General features: G+C 43.2%; 2 protein-coding genes across 2 annotated transcripts; both read right to left on the reverse strand.

The window, feature by feature from the left end:
* Positions 1-7,184: 7,184 nt before the first annotated feature.
* Positions 7,185-9,862, reverse strand: LOC127765816 (uncharacterized). Its single transcript, XM_052290777.1, has 7 exons — positions 9,617-9,862; positions 9,444-9,480; positions 9,247-9,317; positions 8,611-8,705; positions 7,753-7,820; positions 7,522-7,632; positions 7,185-7,429 (listed from the first exon to the last, which is right to left on the reverse strand). Exons 1-7 carry the CDS (start codon positions 9,786-9,788, stop codon positions 7,288-7,290), a joined length of 696 nt encoding a protein of 231 aa, XP_052146737.1. The 5' UTR covers positions 9,789-9,862; the 3' UTR covers positions 7,185-7,287.
* A 636-nt stretch (positions 9,863-10,498) lies between these two features.
* Positions 10,499-15,143, reverse strand: LOC127768000 (uncharacterized). Its single transcript, XM_052293500.1, has 7 exons — positions 13,773-15,143; positions 13,020-13,059; positions 12,829-12,890; positions 12,134-12,228; positions 11,686-11,753; positions 11,478-11,585; positions 10,499-11,392 (listed from the first exon to the last, which is right to left on the reverse strand). Exons 1-7 carry the CDS (start codon positions 14,707-14,709, stop codon positions 11,284-11,286), a joined length of 1,419 nt encoding a protein of 472 aa, XP_052149460.1. The 5' UTR covers positions 14,710-15,143; the 3' UTR covers positions 10,499-11,283.
* Positions 15,144-16,499: the final 1,356 nt, after the last annotated feature.

Consider the following 16,499-nt stretch of genomic DNA (forward strand, 5'->3'; position numbering starts at 1 on the left):
ACGACGAGTAAGGTGAGACAACTCTCAACTTATAGCCCTTGTTCTTTTCTAGGTCATGTTTTAGATTTTCATTTGCATGTTTTTTTTTGGTTTCTAAAAATGATGTGTTTTGTACAAAAGCTTTTTATATAAAATAATCTAAATAACCTTTAAAATCATATATACTTCGTATTGTTTTTAATCATTTTATAGCTATTTCAGATGGAGTCTTAACACGAGTGCTACCATAAGCTAGCAGCAAGACCAACAGTGAGGGAGGCTCGGAAGGGGCTGGTTTTGTCAACTCGAGCGTGTTTGTGCACGGTTGCAGAGCCAACGCGCACGCATAGGTGCGTTTTGTTCATCACAACCCCCGTTCGTTCGTTCTGTTGCGCAAAAACTCTCCGCGCGCGACATGCCGCAGTTGAACTCACAAAAGAGGAGACACATCGATGGCCGTGATAGGCCCGGACGACGCGCGCCCCCCCGTTTGGGCATCTGTACCGCGCAGCGTCCGGCCGGACGAGGACACGCACGGCACGGGCACGGCAGCCGACGCGGTGGCCGTATGGAATTTCCCTCTCCTCTTCTTTTTTTCCACTGTGCGCGGCGAGCAAGCGCACAGTGACGCGCACCTGGATTTCCCACCTTTCGCGGCTCCCGACGACGCGACGCCGCTCGCAAGCGGCACGGTTTTCTTTCTTTCACGCCGCGCCGCGCGGAAAACCACGGCGGTGCGAGCCGCGAGCCGCGAGCGGCAGGGGAGCGCAACTGTTATAGCCAGTGCAGTGCAAACGTGCAGTGCTCAGGACGAATTCTCCTCTCCCCGGCCATACACGCCGCGTTTCTGCTAGTACGAGAATTGTAGTGTCCCCACTTACCACTTGTAGTAGTTGTCGGAGGAGTAAAATAGAGGGAGTGCCGAAAACTCTTGGCTCAAGTCGAGTCCTCTCTTTTTTCTAGATAATAGAATATAATATCTCTATACTCTATTGCCTCTATATTGTACGCTAGTACACTACCCGTACGCAACTACTTCTACTCGTTTATGCATTGCTAGATATGGGACGAGAAGAGGGAGGGAGGGGAGGTGAAATTGCTAATGAGCCATTGGTCGTTGGAATTTTGGCGTCGTGATCGGTTTCCTTTCCCTTTTTACTGGGCTCGTGCGCCGGAGATCAACTCCTCTTTCTTTTCACCACTTTTTGTGGCTGTTTATCTTTTTTTTACGGATTTTGATGGTACCAATAAGATATGCATCTACCAATAAGATATGCATTTGTTCATATCAAAATCTATATACGGGTATCTACATGGATTGGTTTTCTGCCAATAGAAAAGCTTATAGCATAGCGGGCATGATAGTATAATCCTATCACGCTAGTAAAAGCGGTGTGACCAAATAAAACTAACGTTGTCACACCAATGAGACCAGTGTGGCAGTCAGGGGCGAAATTACATAGGCTGTGAGGGGTGCACATGAACCCCTGCATTTCTGTTTACAACTTAATATCCTGTTTTTGCCACATGTGCACCAGTGGCGGAGCCAGGATTTCAAAGTTTGGTATTCCCGTCTAAGCGCTGAGCCGCTGGCCGCCCCTGCCCCTCGCGGCCGCCGACCACACAACTCGCCTGACCGCCTGAGCTTGGTGGAGGGGCGGGTGCTGCCCGCCGCCCGCCACGACAATGGCCTCCCCCTCCGTGGTAGCACGGTTCAGCTCCCGCCGCCGGTTGCCGCCTCGCTGCGCCGCCGCCTAGTGTTTGGAAATGGGGAGCGGCACGAGGGAGCCGAGCTAGGGAGGGATGGGTCACGGAGGGAGAGTGAGAGGGGGCCGTCTGAAAGAGTTGTGGCTAAGTGGGTCAACTGATGTCTGATAGGTCATGACAGAGTGGGTCAGGTTGGTAGGAGGCGTCACAAGAGACCGGGTGGGCTGTGTTTGGATCGAAGAATTGAGGATTTAGGTGTACTAATATGTGTACATGTGTATATACTAGAAGCATACTTGTTTTTTTTATAAAAATGTTGGGTATTCCCGGGAATATCCAGGAATCATGGTAGCTCCGCCCCTTACGTGTACCCCCCGCTCAGCTCCCTTACGTGTACCCCCGACGGCTAGCCAAAGCATGGCGGGACGGGCGCACAGCCGCGAGGTCACTTGGTCGCACGTGTTCAATTGGTGCCCAATTTGCTGCATGAGCGTACTGCTTTGTTCTTTTGTTTTTTTCGTTTCACTGATCATGTGTATTTCCCGTATGTGCTTATGTTGATGGCATAGATCTTCCTCATCTTATTTTCTCAATCTGTCTTATATCGTATTTCCTCCCGCTATGCTATGTGCATAAGAGTTAAAGCTTAAATATATACTCCCTTCGTCCCATAATATAAGGGATTTTGAGTTTTTATTTGCATTGTTTGACCACTCGTCTTATTAAAAAAAAGTACTTTGGATAATAAAGTAAGTAAAAAAATAAATAATAATTCAAATTTTTTTTAAATAAGACGAGTGGTCAAATAGTACAAGCAAAAACTCAAAATCCCTTATATTATGGGACGGAGGGAGTAGTTCAATTTCAGTTATTATTTTAATGTTTCTACATAGTAGTTTACGATTTAAATAATTATACTTTTACATTGTGATTTAGGAAAGTAGAGTAATTGTATATTGATCCTAAGTACTAATATTTTAATTTGAGAAGTTATGGCATTAGCTCTCTGATTTTTTAATTTCATCACGTTCTAATATCTAGTACTCCTACTTCACCAGTTTTAGGGTGCATTGGTTTGAAGCATGGAGAAAAATCCCTCGTTTTTCGCACACATACTTTCCGAACCATCGTGTGTTTTTGCAAAGATCTTCTATAGAAAAGGTTCTTTAAAAAATCATATTAATTCATTTTCTAAGTTTAAAATAATTAATATTTAATTAATCGTATGCTTTCTTCTACTTTCCTCTCCTCACAAAAATACACCGTTATTCAATGGTTCGATGTGTCTTACAATTCTGAGTATCTTTTTTATTGTGGCTCCCTTGATTTTACATTTTTAAGTAGGAATTTTTAATCACATCTTCATCATACACTTAGCCATCATCCTATAATGTTCACCGATCGATAGCCTATCATTAGGTTGTATACCATGGCTTTAAATTCTACTGCTTCCGTCCCAAAAAGAACCAATTCTGGACAAAGATTGTCCAGATTCATAGCCAGGAATTGGTTCTTTTTTGGACAGAGGAGTATGTGTCACTACACGTACGGTTAAGTGGTGCACCACCTTCAATTTGTTCTAGCTTCGTCACTAGTAGCAGTATTGTTTTGCCATGTTAGTTCGACAGACATAGTCAAAATATTCAGATCTAGAAAATAAGTTTAAAAAAGTTTATTTTAAAATTAAAAATTGTAAAGGTTTTAGAAAAATCGAGCGTATCAGGGGTACCCGAGGGGAGGCAGCCGTTTATCTCCCTCGGGAGACGTGCCACGTCGCTGTGTCTATCACCCGGCGACGACTGTACGTAGTACTTCACCTCGTTTGTCCTCTTGCATAGCGATTTCTTTGGAGCCAGCCACCTCGATCGCTTGCGTCGTACTAGTGTACTACTACTCTCCTTTCTTTACGTGGTAGCTGGGCTGGGCTGGCTGCGTCTGCCTCTGCCGGCCGCGGCGTGGTTGCGCATCCCGCAGCAGGTAGCTACTAGCTCTCCAACAGCTTCTCTATTTCACTCTTCAAACCATATTTCAACAATTTCAGCTAAAAAAAAAATCCTCCAACAGCCTCTCCAACCGAATGGCTAAGCCATTCAATTGGTCAAAACCCTCCCTTCACTGGCCAAATTTGGCCCGCTAAAAGGCACTAGCCCACTGTGGGCCCCACACAAATTCCTCCTCACATCTCCTCTTTGGCTCATCGCATCGGCTCGCTTGCTATGTCCTGATGTCGACGACGGCACAGAGGAGAGAGGCTAACGAGGAGTGAATCCGGTACCAACACAGAGGAGCGCCATCACCACCGTCGTCGTCAAGGTCGCCGTCGCCATCCACCGCTACTGCCGAGGTCTTTGTCGCCAGCCGTCGTTGCCGTCGTTTGTGCCGTCGCCATTCGCTGCCATCATCACCGAGGTCGCCGTGTCTAAAGGCCTCTAGCCAAGCACGGCGTCCGCCCCCGCCGTATTCGTCCGACTCCGCCCCCCGCTGGATTCGGGGTGTGGGGGCGCGACCTCTGCCGCCTCCGTGCGGCCTCCGGCCCCGCGCGGCCTACGCCTCGGCTCCATAGGACGTCGTTGCCAAGGTCGTCGTCACCATCCTCTGTGCGGTCGCCGTCACGCACTTGCACGGGAAGAAGGCCAAGAGAAAAGGAAGAGGGAGAGAAAGAGGAGGAAGAAGGGGTAGTAGAGGCTGACGTGTGGGTCCCAGTGTCATAGGCTCATAATGGAGAGTGTTGATGGAGAGGCCGTTGGAGTGAGGAATGAGTTTGGCTTGCCAAATTAATTGGAGAGTTGGCTATATAGGTGTTTGGAGAGTCCGATTTAGAGAGACTGTTGGAGATACTCTCACTCATACTCCTTATTTTTACGCTTTCCTTCCTCCATCCTATAAAAGTAAAATAGAATATAATATTTTTTATATTATAAATCTAAATATATCTCTAATTATATTAAAAGTATTACATGACATTATAAGTTATTTTTTCATGAGAGAAAGGAGATATGTCGTGCCATGACATGGTGTTTAGATTTAGGGGTGTAAAGTTTTATCATGTCACATCGGATATTATATAGGATGTTGTATGGAGTGTTCGGACACTAGGAAAAAAACTAATTACAGAATCCGTAAGTAAACAACGAGATGAATTTATTAAGACTAATTAATCTATCATTAGCAAATATTTACTGTAGTACCACGTTGTCAAATCATGGAGCAATTAAGTTTAAAAGTTACAATATATGTAGTTATTTATTTTTTTAAGTCTATATTTAATATTTTATATAGATGTTTAAATATTCGATGTGATAGGGTGAGGGCGTAAAAGTTTTTGTGTGGGATAAGGTAGGCCGAAAAGGGTGCGGGTGCGGCCGATTGTTTTTGGAGATGGGTTCACGATCGACTGCTCGCCTTGATGGATTTGATTGATGGATAGATGGATTGATATAGATATCTCTGCAACTTGGGGTTTTGGTTCCCGAGGCTGCAGCTCGCTAGGAGTGAAGTATAGCGTGGCTGAGGCGCTGAGCAACTTCGTTCGTTCATGAAATTGCCTCCTGTTCCCTCAAGGCAATTGAGGCCCTTGACGTTAGCTGGGCTCCAAGACTGTCTCCCATGCTGATGCCTGCCATTGATCAGAATACAACGTATACTACCCATTGATCAAGATACAACGTACGGACTACTTGTATACTCCAATACTGCTAGTACTAGAGAATTCAAGGGAGGGCCTAGCTTGGTGGTGGCTTGGTTGGTGTTCAGCGCGCGTTTGACCAGTTGGGCTGGTACTGGTAGTACTTCTCGAGGAGAGGCTGACGTTAGTGACGTGAACTCGTAGCGATAGGATTAGGAGCTAATATGGCTATGCAAGAGTAGGATTAGGAGCTAATATGGCTATGCAAGAGTAGCTGGTCGATGGGAGTATAGGCGTACGTATAGCTGAGCAGAATTGATGTACTCGCATTCATGTGAGCAAGCAAATGTGGCAGATGTTTCAAGACCACACCGCAATACTGTATTGACTGATCTGCGTACGTCACTTGATCTCGTGTGGAGATAGTAGTAGTACGCTAAAATAAGTGGAATATTCGTGCCTAACGTTTGACCGTCCGTCTTATTTGAAAAATTTGTGAAAATTTTAAAAATATTTAGTCACACATAAAGTACTATTCATGTTTTATCATCTAATAACAATAAAAATACTAATCATAAAAATTTTTTAAATAAGACGAACGGTCAAACGTTGAACGTGAATAGTGTAAAACTACACTTATTTTGGGATGGAAGGAGTACTATCTTGGCTGTATTTAGATCCAAAGTTTAGATCCAAACTTCAGTTCTTTTCCATCACATCAACTTGTCATACACATACAACTTTTCAGTCACTTTATCTTCAATTTTAACTAAAATCTAAACTTTACGCTGAACTAAACACAGCCCTAGTGCACTCTACAGAGATGAATTCCACAGAAATCAATTTGATCAATTTTATATCGTCTATGTTCAGTATCCGGATTTGTATCTAAAGACGGAAACAATTGTTTGTATACGATCGAGCTCTCGCGCTGAGCCTCGCGATATGGTCTTTCTACGTCGGAGCCTTGTCACTAACAGTTACAGAATTTCGACAGAAAATATTTCAGATTTTACTGATGATCCCCTGTTGCTTCGACGGCATTCTCAGCAACAAAATCTTGAAAGGTAATTACCCTTGTAAGCGAGAAGGTGATCAAGATATATTTTGTGTATGATGTTTCAGGATTTAGTGGGCCGGTAATCTTGAAGGCTTAGGCCTTTTCTCGATCACTCAGCCCACGTAGAAGAATAACGAGGCCTAACCGCTAACAAACGCAGAGCCCAAAACAAAGGCGAGACCCTGATTTGTTAGCGGTTAGCTAGGCACGATTTGTCATTATGGGTTGATTTGGTTTGTGGCCTAAATAGGCCTTACCAATTTTTGTCAATATTAAATTTTGGTAAGTTTTGACATGTCTAATTTTGGCAAGGTAAAGTTATGTTTGGATTGAAGCTAAATTAGCCTAAGTTCACTATTAAAATGACCTATTTTCTTAGGCATGCCAAAATTTGGCTTCAAACTAAATAGACACTAAACACTATTAAAAATATCAAATATTGGTAAGCCTAATTTAGGCCTCAAACCAAACCAACCCTATGTGTTAACAAATACTACCTTCATTTCAGGTTATAAGACATTTTAGGATTGCCCACATTCATATATATCTAGATTCATTAACATCTATATAAATGTGAGTAATGTTAGAAAGTCTTATAATATGAAACAGAGGAAGTACCTGATTTGTTAGCAGTTAGGCACGATTTGCAAGAAGTACAAACTATGTTTAACTTCACATATTGTACAGTCACATTGACAAAACTTTCTGTATGTGTTAACAAATTCAGCATCAAAGAATATCCTGTAGTTGTTTCGATCTTGGATCCAACTCTGTTGCATCACCCATTTCATAATCATCCGCAGGAGTCCGGTATGCATCGGCAATGGCAAGAAGTACAAACTATATTTCACTTCACAATTCACATATAGTACAGTCACATTGACAAAACTTTCAGTATGTGTTAACAAATTCAGCATCAAAGAATATCCTGTAGTTGTTTCAATCTTGGATCCAACTCTGTTGCATCGCCCATTTCATAATCATCCGTAGGAGTCCGGTATGCATCGGCAATGGCCTTCCCTTTGTCCAGCACTGCTGATGGCACAGTCTGAAGGAGGCTGAAAAGACAAAATAACGCAGATTTCAGCTATGATTATGTTCGAATTGAAGACAGAGAAAGGATGTCAATTGATATGGACACTGATTTTACTTGTCTAAAGCTCCAAGGGCTACACTGATTTTGCTCCTCATGACATCGACAGACGCTGATGGGTTGTTCCGTGATGCTTGTAGTAGCAGTGAGTCAAGATCTTCCAATGCTCTAGGATAAAATGAATTTGCTATCACTTATCAGTACTTACAAGATACCACGATGGTACGACATATCATTTTCATTCAGCAAGCAAGTATATTTTGAAATAAATCAACCATTTTTGTTTACCGTAAGCATTCGTCCACCGCATCAGAGGCAGCCTTGCCTTGACCGCTGCTAGAAGCATACTGCGCCACCTGCATTTTGTTTTCTTCTTCAGGTGAATTCAATGCATATCTAGTGGGCTTAGTTTGTTTTAAGCACACATAATCTGACATCATTAGATCGAATACACATTCTCTGGATGTTTGAACCAGTTATGGCAATGGGCATAATCTGAACAAGTAAAATATCTGGATGTTTAAGGAATAAAAAGGGCAGTTGAAACTTGCTGATTAATCTCAACTCCTGAATGTTTAAAACAGACAGCCTATAGGAATATTAATGCAATATCTAAAGTAGTGAAAACAAAATGTTTTCAAAGCACCTCATTGGACCACGTATGCAACAAGACAAACTAGAGAAGGGCAAAATAAGGAGAACAAATGTGAACCGTATGATCAAACATTAGTCAGGAGATAAAGCACAGGTAGCAGAAATGTGCCTACAGTTTACCCCCATACCAACATTATCGTTTGGACTGGAATTTAATTTCATGCACAAATGAACCTCTATTGTTTAGGCTACAGTTTTATTCAGGACTCTCATTTATAATGTGTTCTTTGTTACATATGGACCAGCTAAAACTTGACATAAATTTATTTTAGTTGTGCGATTAGTGCATACTGTAAATGGGCTCATATACTACTGGTTTTGACATACAGGTCATGGTTGCGCGAATGCGCGACTCCACTAGCTAGTTTCAATTGAGAGTATCAAAGTGGGCCACACCACCAATATAATGGAGCCAAACGCCCATATTTATTGCCTTGGTATCTCGTTAACTTGAGAACCAGAATCACATTCACCATACGATCAGTATCTTACTGCTCGAATATTGATACGCAGAGAAGATGCTGGACCAGAACGAAGTAATGATCTGCTCTCATCATATCTTGGCTTCTCAAATTCTAATGACTTCTCTGCAATTGAACATACATATACATGAATCTCCTAGGTACAGGTTGTATCACACATCACATATAGCATTGCATCATAGCTCTAAAACATTTAATCGGAAATCTGACCAAGGTTGGATTAAACATATTTAGTCAAGATATACTGGTGCCTCTATAAAATTCAAGATGCATGATAGCACTTCTCTAGCATTAAAGTAGAACGGCTTTGCTTATTTCAACACATCATTTGCTCCATGATAAGAAGGCAATGAAATCGGAGGGGAAGACTGCAGAAATATACTAAGGACAGTACACTTCACAATCTGAAATATGGCCGAAAAGAAGACACATTATGTCTCGTTATGTTTATTTTTCGCCGGGCGTCTCTTTATGTTTAAGGTCCTGTGAACAATGAAATGTCTAAGGTTCCTGTAAACAACGACCTGATTCAGGCTTATATTTGTACACTAACAATCAAGGTTTCCAAAGGGCAATAGAAAAGGAAAAAAAAAACAAGAATACAGCAGTATATGTTTTAGGTGGCAAGCTTATGGATTAATCTTACCTAGATCCCTGAATTGGTCCTGAGTCAACAGTACTGCCGGAACGTAGGTCTCCAATGGCTCCAGCTTCTTCCTAAGCATTACAAATTTAAGAAGCAACAAGGCTTTCAGTGGAAATCAAAAGCTGCAACCTGCGGAAATGCAATGTACTAGTAGGAGTACTAAATTTATGAAGGGAGAGCAAGGTACGGATAAGTACTTCTTGACGTATTTGTCAAACGGGCTCGCGTCTGCCCCTGCAACATCAAAAGTTGGGAAGCAGATCAGAAACAAATTTACTCGCACACCCGAAACACTGAGCTCCGATCCCGACACGAACACGCGCGAGAGAGAGAGAGAGACGAACAGCATGCTGCATGCAGCTGGACTTACGGCCGGCAGCAGTGGCGGTGAGCCAGGAGGCGACGCCGGCGAGGGAGACGGCGCGGCGGCCGATTCCACCCGCCGCGGCGGCGACCTGGCAGCATTGTCGGCGGCGAGACGGAGGCGGTGAGGGGCAGAGGTGCCCGCCGCCGGAGGTGGTGGGGAGGAGCGAGGTGGGCATTCTGGCCGCCTGCTGCGACGCGACGGCGGGCGAGGCGGCCTCCGGCTACGGTTAGTTGAGTGTAGAGGGCTGGGCCCCTTTTGCACGACAGCCACTCGTGTCCAAGTTGTTTTTTTCTTTCCTCGCAACACGGCGAAAGCTATGCGCGCGCTCGGTGCAGATGCACGCTACGTGGGCTCGGGGTTGCCAGGAGAAACACTCTACGGAGTACGTGGGAGAGGATAGCAAACGTAGCATCTCAGTTTCAGGTGCAACCGTGCAACGGTGCAAGCCTGCAAGGCATGTCTAAAGTTTGTCACGTGGGCTTGTTTAGGTTGCGTTTGGTTCGTGGTGTCCATCCATCCATGTGTTTGAGGGTGCGCTCTTTTCAGCTTATAGGATTAGATTCTTCTCATTTTCCGTTAGCACGCTTTTCAAACTGCTAAACGGTATATTTCGTGCGAAAACTTCCTATAAAGAAGTTGTTAAAAAAATCCAACAAATTTATTCATAAAAAATTATATATTAATATTTAATTAATCATATGCTAATCGTATTTCTCGTTTGCGTGTGGCTAAACAGTCCACCGCCACTGCTAAACGATCACACCCTGAGTTTGTCATATGGTGATTCTGTTTTCTTTTAGCAAGGTGGATATGGTCATCCAATTCTTATTTGGTTGGATGAATGAGAAGGGATGGGATGAAACCAATAAGATATTAATATGTTAATTATCGTTAATATAGCATAATCTATACTAATTAACAATAAATAGACTAATTATGTCTAATTAACATTAATTCTGACAAGATAATTGCTAATTAACAACAAAAATATATTAATTATTGCTAATCAATCACTAATGATCAACGAAGTTGGATATCCTTATCTGGACAATTTGGCTGGATACGGTCATCCAGCATCTTTGTGGAATATTCTCTTTCTGGGTTGCCCTATCCACCCTCACCTACCAACCAAACACACTAAAAAACTGGATTGCTATGTCTTTATAGGCATATCCCTCAAACTAAACACACCCTTGGTTGCTTGCCAAACTTTTATAGTAGGATTGTTCAACTCAATTGAATGAATTGGCTTTCCAGAGAGCTATTAGCGTGTATTACAATTTAAAAAGATGGGTATTTTTTGGAAAGAAACTATGTAAAGAATTTATTTTAAAAATTGAAAATTTAGCATTTTGGAAAATATGTTTACAGAAAACAAGTAATAATCAACTCAAGAAGCTGATTCAAACTCAGACAAGTTTAAATTTTTAGTGTGAGGGTTTGAGTGAAGCTAAAGATATGGTATATGATACACTTTTCTACTCTTACGTCCATATGTTATGCACTCGTTAGTAAAAGCTTGTCACAAGTATGGGCGTATGGCTCTTTTTTGGTTGCCTAGAAACTATGGTGTACCACATGCAAATAAGTATGGGAAAGTGGGTAAGCTATCCAAACAGCCCCATACTTACGCCACGTGGGGCCTGTGTAGTGTGTTACCACTATCCAGTTTATGGTTCGTGAGAGTTGTTTTTCTCTTCTTCGCTATAAATCTTCGAAACGCCGTGGGAATCAGCAACCGTCGTCATTCTTGGTTGCACTGGCACAGTTTGCACGAGGCTGAAAAGATGAAAGAAAACAAAATACTCAAATAATCAGTAATGTTTTCATTGCAAATAAAGTAGAGTTTTCTTTTTTCTAATACCTGCCTATGGCTCTAAGGACAACATTGATTTTGCTCCTGATGGCTTCAGCATGTGCTGACGGATAACTGGTTGACTCTTGTAATACCTGATTCAGGTCTTCCGAAGCTCTAAGAGATAGAAAGACATTGCCACTCACAAGCTGAGCTAAAGTTCTTTCAAGAAAAAAGACAAAAAGATGTGCATTTGGAATATTTTTCATGTATATACCGTAAGCAAATATTCACAGCTTTGGAGGCCGCTTTCTCAATATCATTAGAAGCATAATATCCAGCAACCTGCGTCATGAATTTTGTAGGGTCAGCTAAGTTCAGGTGTGGATAATTCGGAATCAAGAAATCCAATTATGAATGAAAGTATGCTAGCAATTGCCAGTTTGACAAGGCAAATAAGATCTTGAAGCTTGTGGAAACAAATACACTTGCATGGTTTGAAGAAACATATAGGAACACAAAGCTTGAAAGCAGATTAGCAAAATAAGGGTGTGTTTAGTTCATGCCAAAATTGGAAGTTTGGTTGAAATTGAAACGATGTGACGGAAAAGTTGAAAGTTTGTGTGTGTAGGAAAGTTTTGATGTGATGGAAAAGTTGGAAGTTTGAAGAAAAAGTTTGGATCTAAACTCGGCCCAATAAGACATATAATCAGAACAGAACTTACATTCTGAATATTGGAATGCAGAGATGATACTGGACTGGACTGAACGAGTGACCTGTACTCCTCGAAGTTTGACCTCTCAAATTCTGAGCAATCGTCTGCATCGAACCATATATATAGAAACCTCAGGTAGGCTATATCACACAAAATGTATATGCAAAATATAGCCACAATTTCAAGATGCTTAGTACAGATGTTTGCGGAGGCAAACAAATACTTGGGAAAAGGGGTGAACTTAAACTTAAAATGAACGCTTCCATCAAAAGGTAAGACAACACACAAATGAAAAATGGGGAGACTGCAATTTTCCGAACATACTCCTCGTCACAAAATAATGTCTTTTTTTTAAGAATCCGTTACTAGAAAAGCTTTCATAGTATTACACTTGTCTAACTATTTTACAATTTATGCAAAAGAATTAGGTGATCAGAGTTATGTCTTATATTGGCTTTGACGAGTCCAAAACGACATTATTTTGTGACTAGAGGGAGTACTATATTTTACTTGAATGTGCATTTAGTACTGTAGAGCAATTTATGTATTCTTTTTGTATATGGCAAGGAAATTAGAGGTAGACATGTGACAACCATTGGTATATGTTGGATGCACATCAACACATATGGGGTTGCAGTGCTATACAATAATCAAATCAAATTCAAAGGAAAAAACGGTGTTTTAGTTAAAGGATTTCTCATTACCAAGTTCATTCAACGAGTCTTGAGTCCGTAGCGCTTCCAGAACACGGTCCTGAAGATGATTTCTGACCATGCATTCAGTAGCAGCAGAGGGAGAAATCAATCGGACATCATGCAAAATGAAAAACTAAAGCCGGCAGCAAGTATGGTGTCAACTGCAAATGTTCTATACTTGTCACAACATATTGGATTACCTCTTGGTGTACTCGCCCACAGGATTGGGAATGACAACCCCTACAAAAAATTGGATACAACATAACAGTTACACACCATAGATGGGAAAAGAACATCATATAACTTCTCACTTATCAGCAAAACAATCTTCGGCTTCAATCCGAGGTCCCATCTCACAAGCTCAGGATTGTAATCCAAGTCACAAAGTGTTTTGGGCTAGTATCATATAGTCACTGCAAGGTTATACAAGTTGTCTTCGTCGAATTTCTTTATCATACCATAAACAGTATGTACAAACGCACAATTAACATTTACAGCAGTGAGCCACAGGGTCCTGCTGGAGACGAAGGTTGCACAAGATGCCAACGGCCAAGCCAATCCATGGTGATAATATGGTTGCTGGGGATTGACAGTGCCACCAGACCTCATCAAGGAAAGTGGAGGTGTCAAAAAGTGGGGAAAGGCCACAACCTCTAGCTGGCTACTGTGACACAAGGCCTAGACCTCTAGCTATGTGGATTTTGATCGCACGTTGTTTTGAGCATGAGGTACAGCTTCACGCATGTTTGTAAGACATCAAAATGTATGGATCAATGCATGAGTAACCTAGTTGAGTGCAAGGAAACAGCCGAAAACAACTAAAACTACTGAAATGAACAGTCTCAACGCCAATTCTGCCAGTGCAGAGACATTCTGAGACAAACCCATTACGCAACCAAGATTTAAGTTCCTGGGGAACATAAGCTTCTGAAAACAAAAAATTTGGCGGTCACCTGAGGTAATCTTGAGGTACTTGGAGAATGCACAGGGACGACAATCTGAACAGAGAACGGAGAACCTTTCAGCAGAAATTGGGGCCACAGCTTGCAGAGTGTTCTGTTTCATGTCAACAGAGATGATCCAGGCATTTTTGTCTTCTTCAGTCATCGTGGACATCATGTAAACAAAATCGTCGTCATACATGCTCAGAGTGGGGATAGTACAAATCAGTTTCTTCAATTGCATCATTTTGGTATTATCGTCCCATAGATCGGGCAAAACAGTGGAGTAACTGGGATCAACCAAGATGTCAAATTTGTCAACTGAGAAACGCTTGCGCCAATCTTTCCAAGAAAGCATCCTATTCCATATCGTGGCTTTCCAACCATTACCATTGACGTCGTCACTGTAGCAGTATTCTATGTCCACAAACTTGATCAAACCATCGCAGCAGGCGACATCCCGAGCACACTCTGGGGCTATTTCACCGCATACAGTTGCACCGTACGCATCTATGGTGTACACCACTGGCTTAGGGAATGTCATATATCTCATAACCGGGTAGTCGTCGAACAGCTTTTCGAGCAGAATAATACCACGCCAGAGATCGACCAAACCCAACGAATCGTGTCCAATGGTGATCAGCTTGTCGGTCTCATGCTCGATCGCTACCTTGTGAATCTCAGACGGGGACAAGTCCAGCAAGACTGGTTTGCTGCTCCACCTTCCGGTCTTGGATGAGAAGGTGCATAGCTCGAACTGGCAAGCCTCATCAGAGGCCACCCATTCAGAATTGAGGAAGGCCACATCATAGTGCTCACTGACGCCGCTGCGGCAAGGGAAGAGGCCAAATTGCTGGGAGTTGAAGGGCATGGCATTGGGGTCAGGAAGCAGGTCGAGCCATGGACGCCCGGGGCCAGCGGTGTAGACGAAGTAGTTGCACGGGCTCATGTAGGTGCCAGACCTCCTGGGACGCGGGGACAAATTGACGCGGAAGAGAACGAGGGATCCTTCCGCGGCGAGAACGGAGGGCTCGTCGGAGAAGCCGTCCCCCTTCAGTCCCGGGCAATGGACGGTGAAGTAGGAATAACCCGGCGGATCGACGAGTCAGAAGGACACCTGGACGATCTGGCCCTCGCTCGTCTGGGATTCAGCCGTGGACGCGTTCCGGCGGTCGGAGATGTACGCTGTTTTATCCAGCATGACCCAGTCGGGAGAGCCAGAGCGTCGGGAGGCGGCGCCGGCGCCGGGGCCAGCGGCGTATGGATTCACCAGCGTGGGTGTACGGTACGAAACGGGGCAAATCGTCATGAGATGATGAAGGCGGGTTGGGGGATGGGCGGTGCCGGAGGCAGAGGCGGAGGCGGAAGAGGCGCACCGGGTTAGATGAGGAGCGGCGCCCGGTCGTGCAGGGCAGAGGAGGCAGCCGCTCGGGTCAGGTGGAGGAAGCACCGGGATGGAGATTGGACTTTGGAGGAGGGCGTCGGGTCGGGTGGCGGCCCAGATCTGAAGAATGTCACGGTGGACCGAGCAGGATTGCCATCAACGTACGTCCGGCCTATCGATGGAGTCCGGAAGGGAGGGGAGAGGGGGCCTTCGGGCCTGTTACGGTAACTGGGCTCTGCCTTTCTGCTGCGTAAGTGCGAGCCCGCCACGATGACCCGCTATGGAGCTCGGCCCGGCTGTTGGGTCCTTTCGGTTTTGCACAACCACTTACGTAGGGGCATTGCTAGGCTACATTAGCGTTGCTAAATTACGTTGACCAACCTGTTGTGCTACATTAAATCATGACACGTAGCTAAATATGTAATTTACAAGATAATGGATGGTTCAAGTTTAAGGGCATGCTCAGTATTTCACACATCTTGAAACTTAGGGACGCGTAGATATTGCTCTGTCGGTAGAAGGGTGGTCCGACATGTAGTTCACTCAACAACATCTTGACCACTACTTCATCCATTTCACAATATAAGTCATTCTAGCATTTCCCACATTCATATTGATGTTGACGAATCTACATAGATATATGTCTACATTCATTAACATCAATATAAATGTGGAAAATGCTAAAATGACTTACATTATAAAACGGATGAAGTACTTTGTTTAAGTGCTTGTGGAAAATTAGCGGAGAAAACGTCCATAATATGGCAATAGACACGAATAAAGGTTCGCTAAAAAAATGTAAACAAGTCTATATTGTATGGTTGTTACTTCATACTCCCTCCGTCCAACAGATATAAGATTGGACGTGACACATTATTGTATGGTTGTTTTCTTATGAAACGAAGGGAGTAGTTGTTACCCCATGTTGTGAGCCGTGATGTACGTTTGCGTTGGGACGTGTCTTTAAATTGATGTACGAGATTGAGGTTATTGGGGCACGGGCCTTGACTTATAATGGATTATTACGAGCGCTTATATAAGCACCGGGTAAGGAATTTATAGAGTATTTATTCTCTAATATCTTAAAAGCAGAATCGTCCTCCTTTCATCTTCTCCTCCCACTTCACCTAGCGTGTCCGTACACCAAAAATAATTACTACATTTAATATTTTATTCTCAATCACCTTCCTAACTTCTCTATTTACATGGACCTGGAACTGGTTGATTACTTCATGTAATCACCTCGTTTCTTCAATGGAAACAGGAGAGGATCTTACCTCTATTTCTAAAAAAACGCTATTTATATGAGTTTAGTCCGTTATAAAGTACAAGTATGCTAATATGTTATTAATGGA

Source organism: Oryza glaberrima, chromosome 3 (genome assembly GCF_000147395.1).
Source record: "Oryza glaberrima chromosome 3, OglaRS2, whole genome shotgun sequence".
Taxonomy (NCBI): Eukaryota; Viridiplantae; Streptophyta; class Magnoliopsida; order Poales; family Poaceae; genus Oryza; species Oryza glaberrima.

Coding starts and splice junctions, on each gene's coding strand:
- LOC127765816 (XM_052290777.1), bottom strand. CDS start 9,788: ATGCCCACCTCGCTCCTCCCCACCACCTCCGGCGGCGGGCACCTCTGC. Junction 9,481..9,616: donor CACCGCCACTGCTGCCGGCC/GTAAGTCCAGCT, acceptor TTGATGTTGCAG/GGGCAGACGCGAGCCCGTTT. Junction 9,318..9,443: donor TTTGACAAATACGTCAAGAA/GTACTTATCCGT, acceptor TGTAATGCTTAG/GAAGAAGCTGGAGCCATTGG.
- LOC127768000 (XM_052293500.1), bottom strand. CDS start 14,709: ATGAGCCCGTGCAACTACTTCGTCTACACCGCTGGCCCCGGGCGTCCA. Junction 13,060..13,772: donor GTACCTCAAGATTACCTCAG/GTGACCGCCAAA, acceptor AATTTTTTGTAG/GGGTTGTCATTCCCAATCCT. Junction 11,393..11,477: donor GTCCTTAGAGCCATAGGCAG/GTATTAGAAAAA, acceptor TCATCTTTTCAG/CCTCGTGCAAACTGTGCCAG.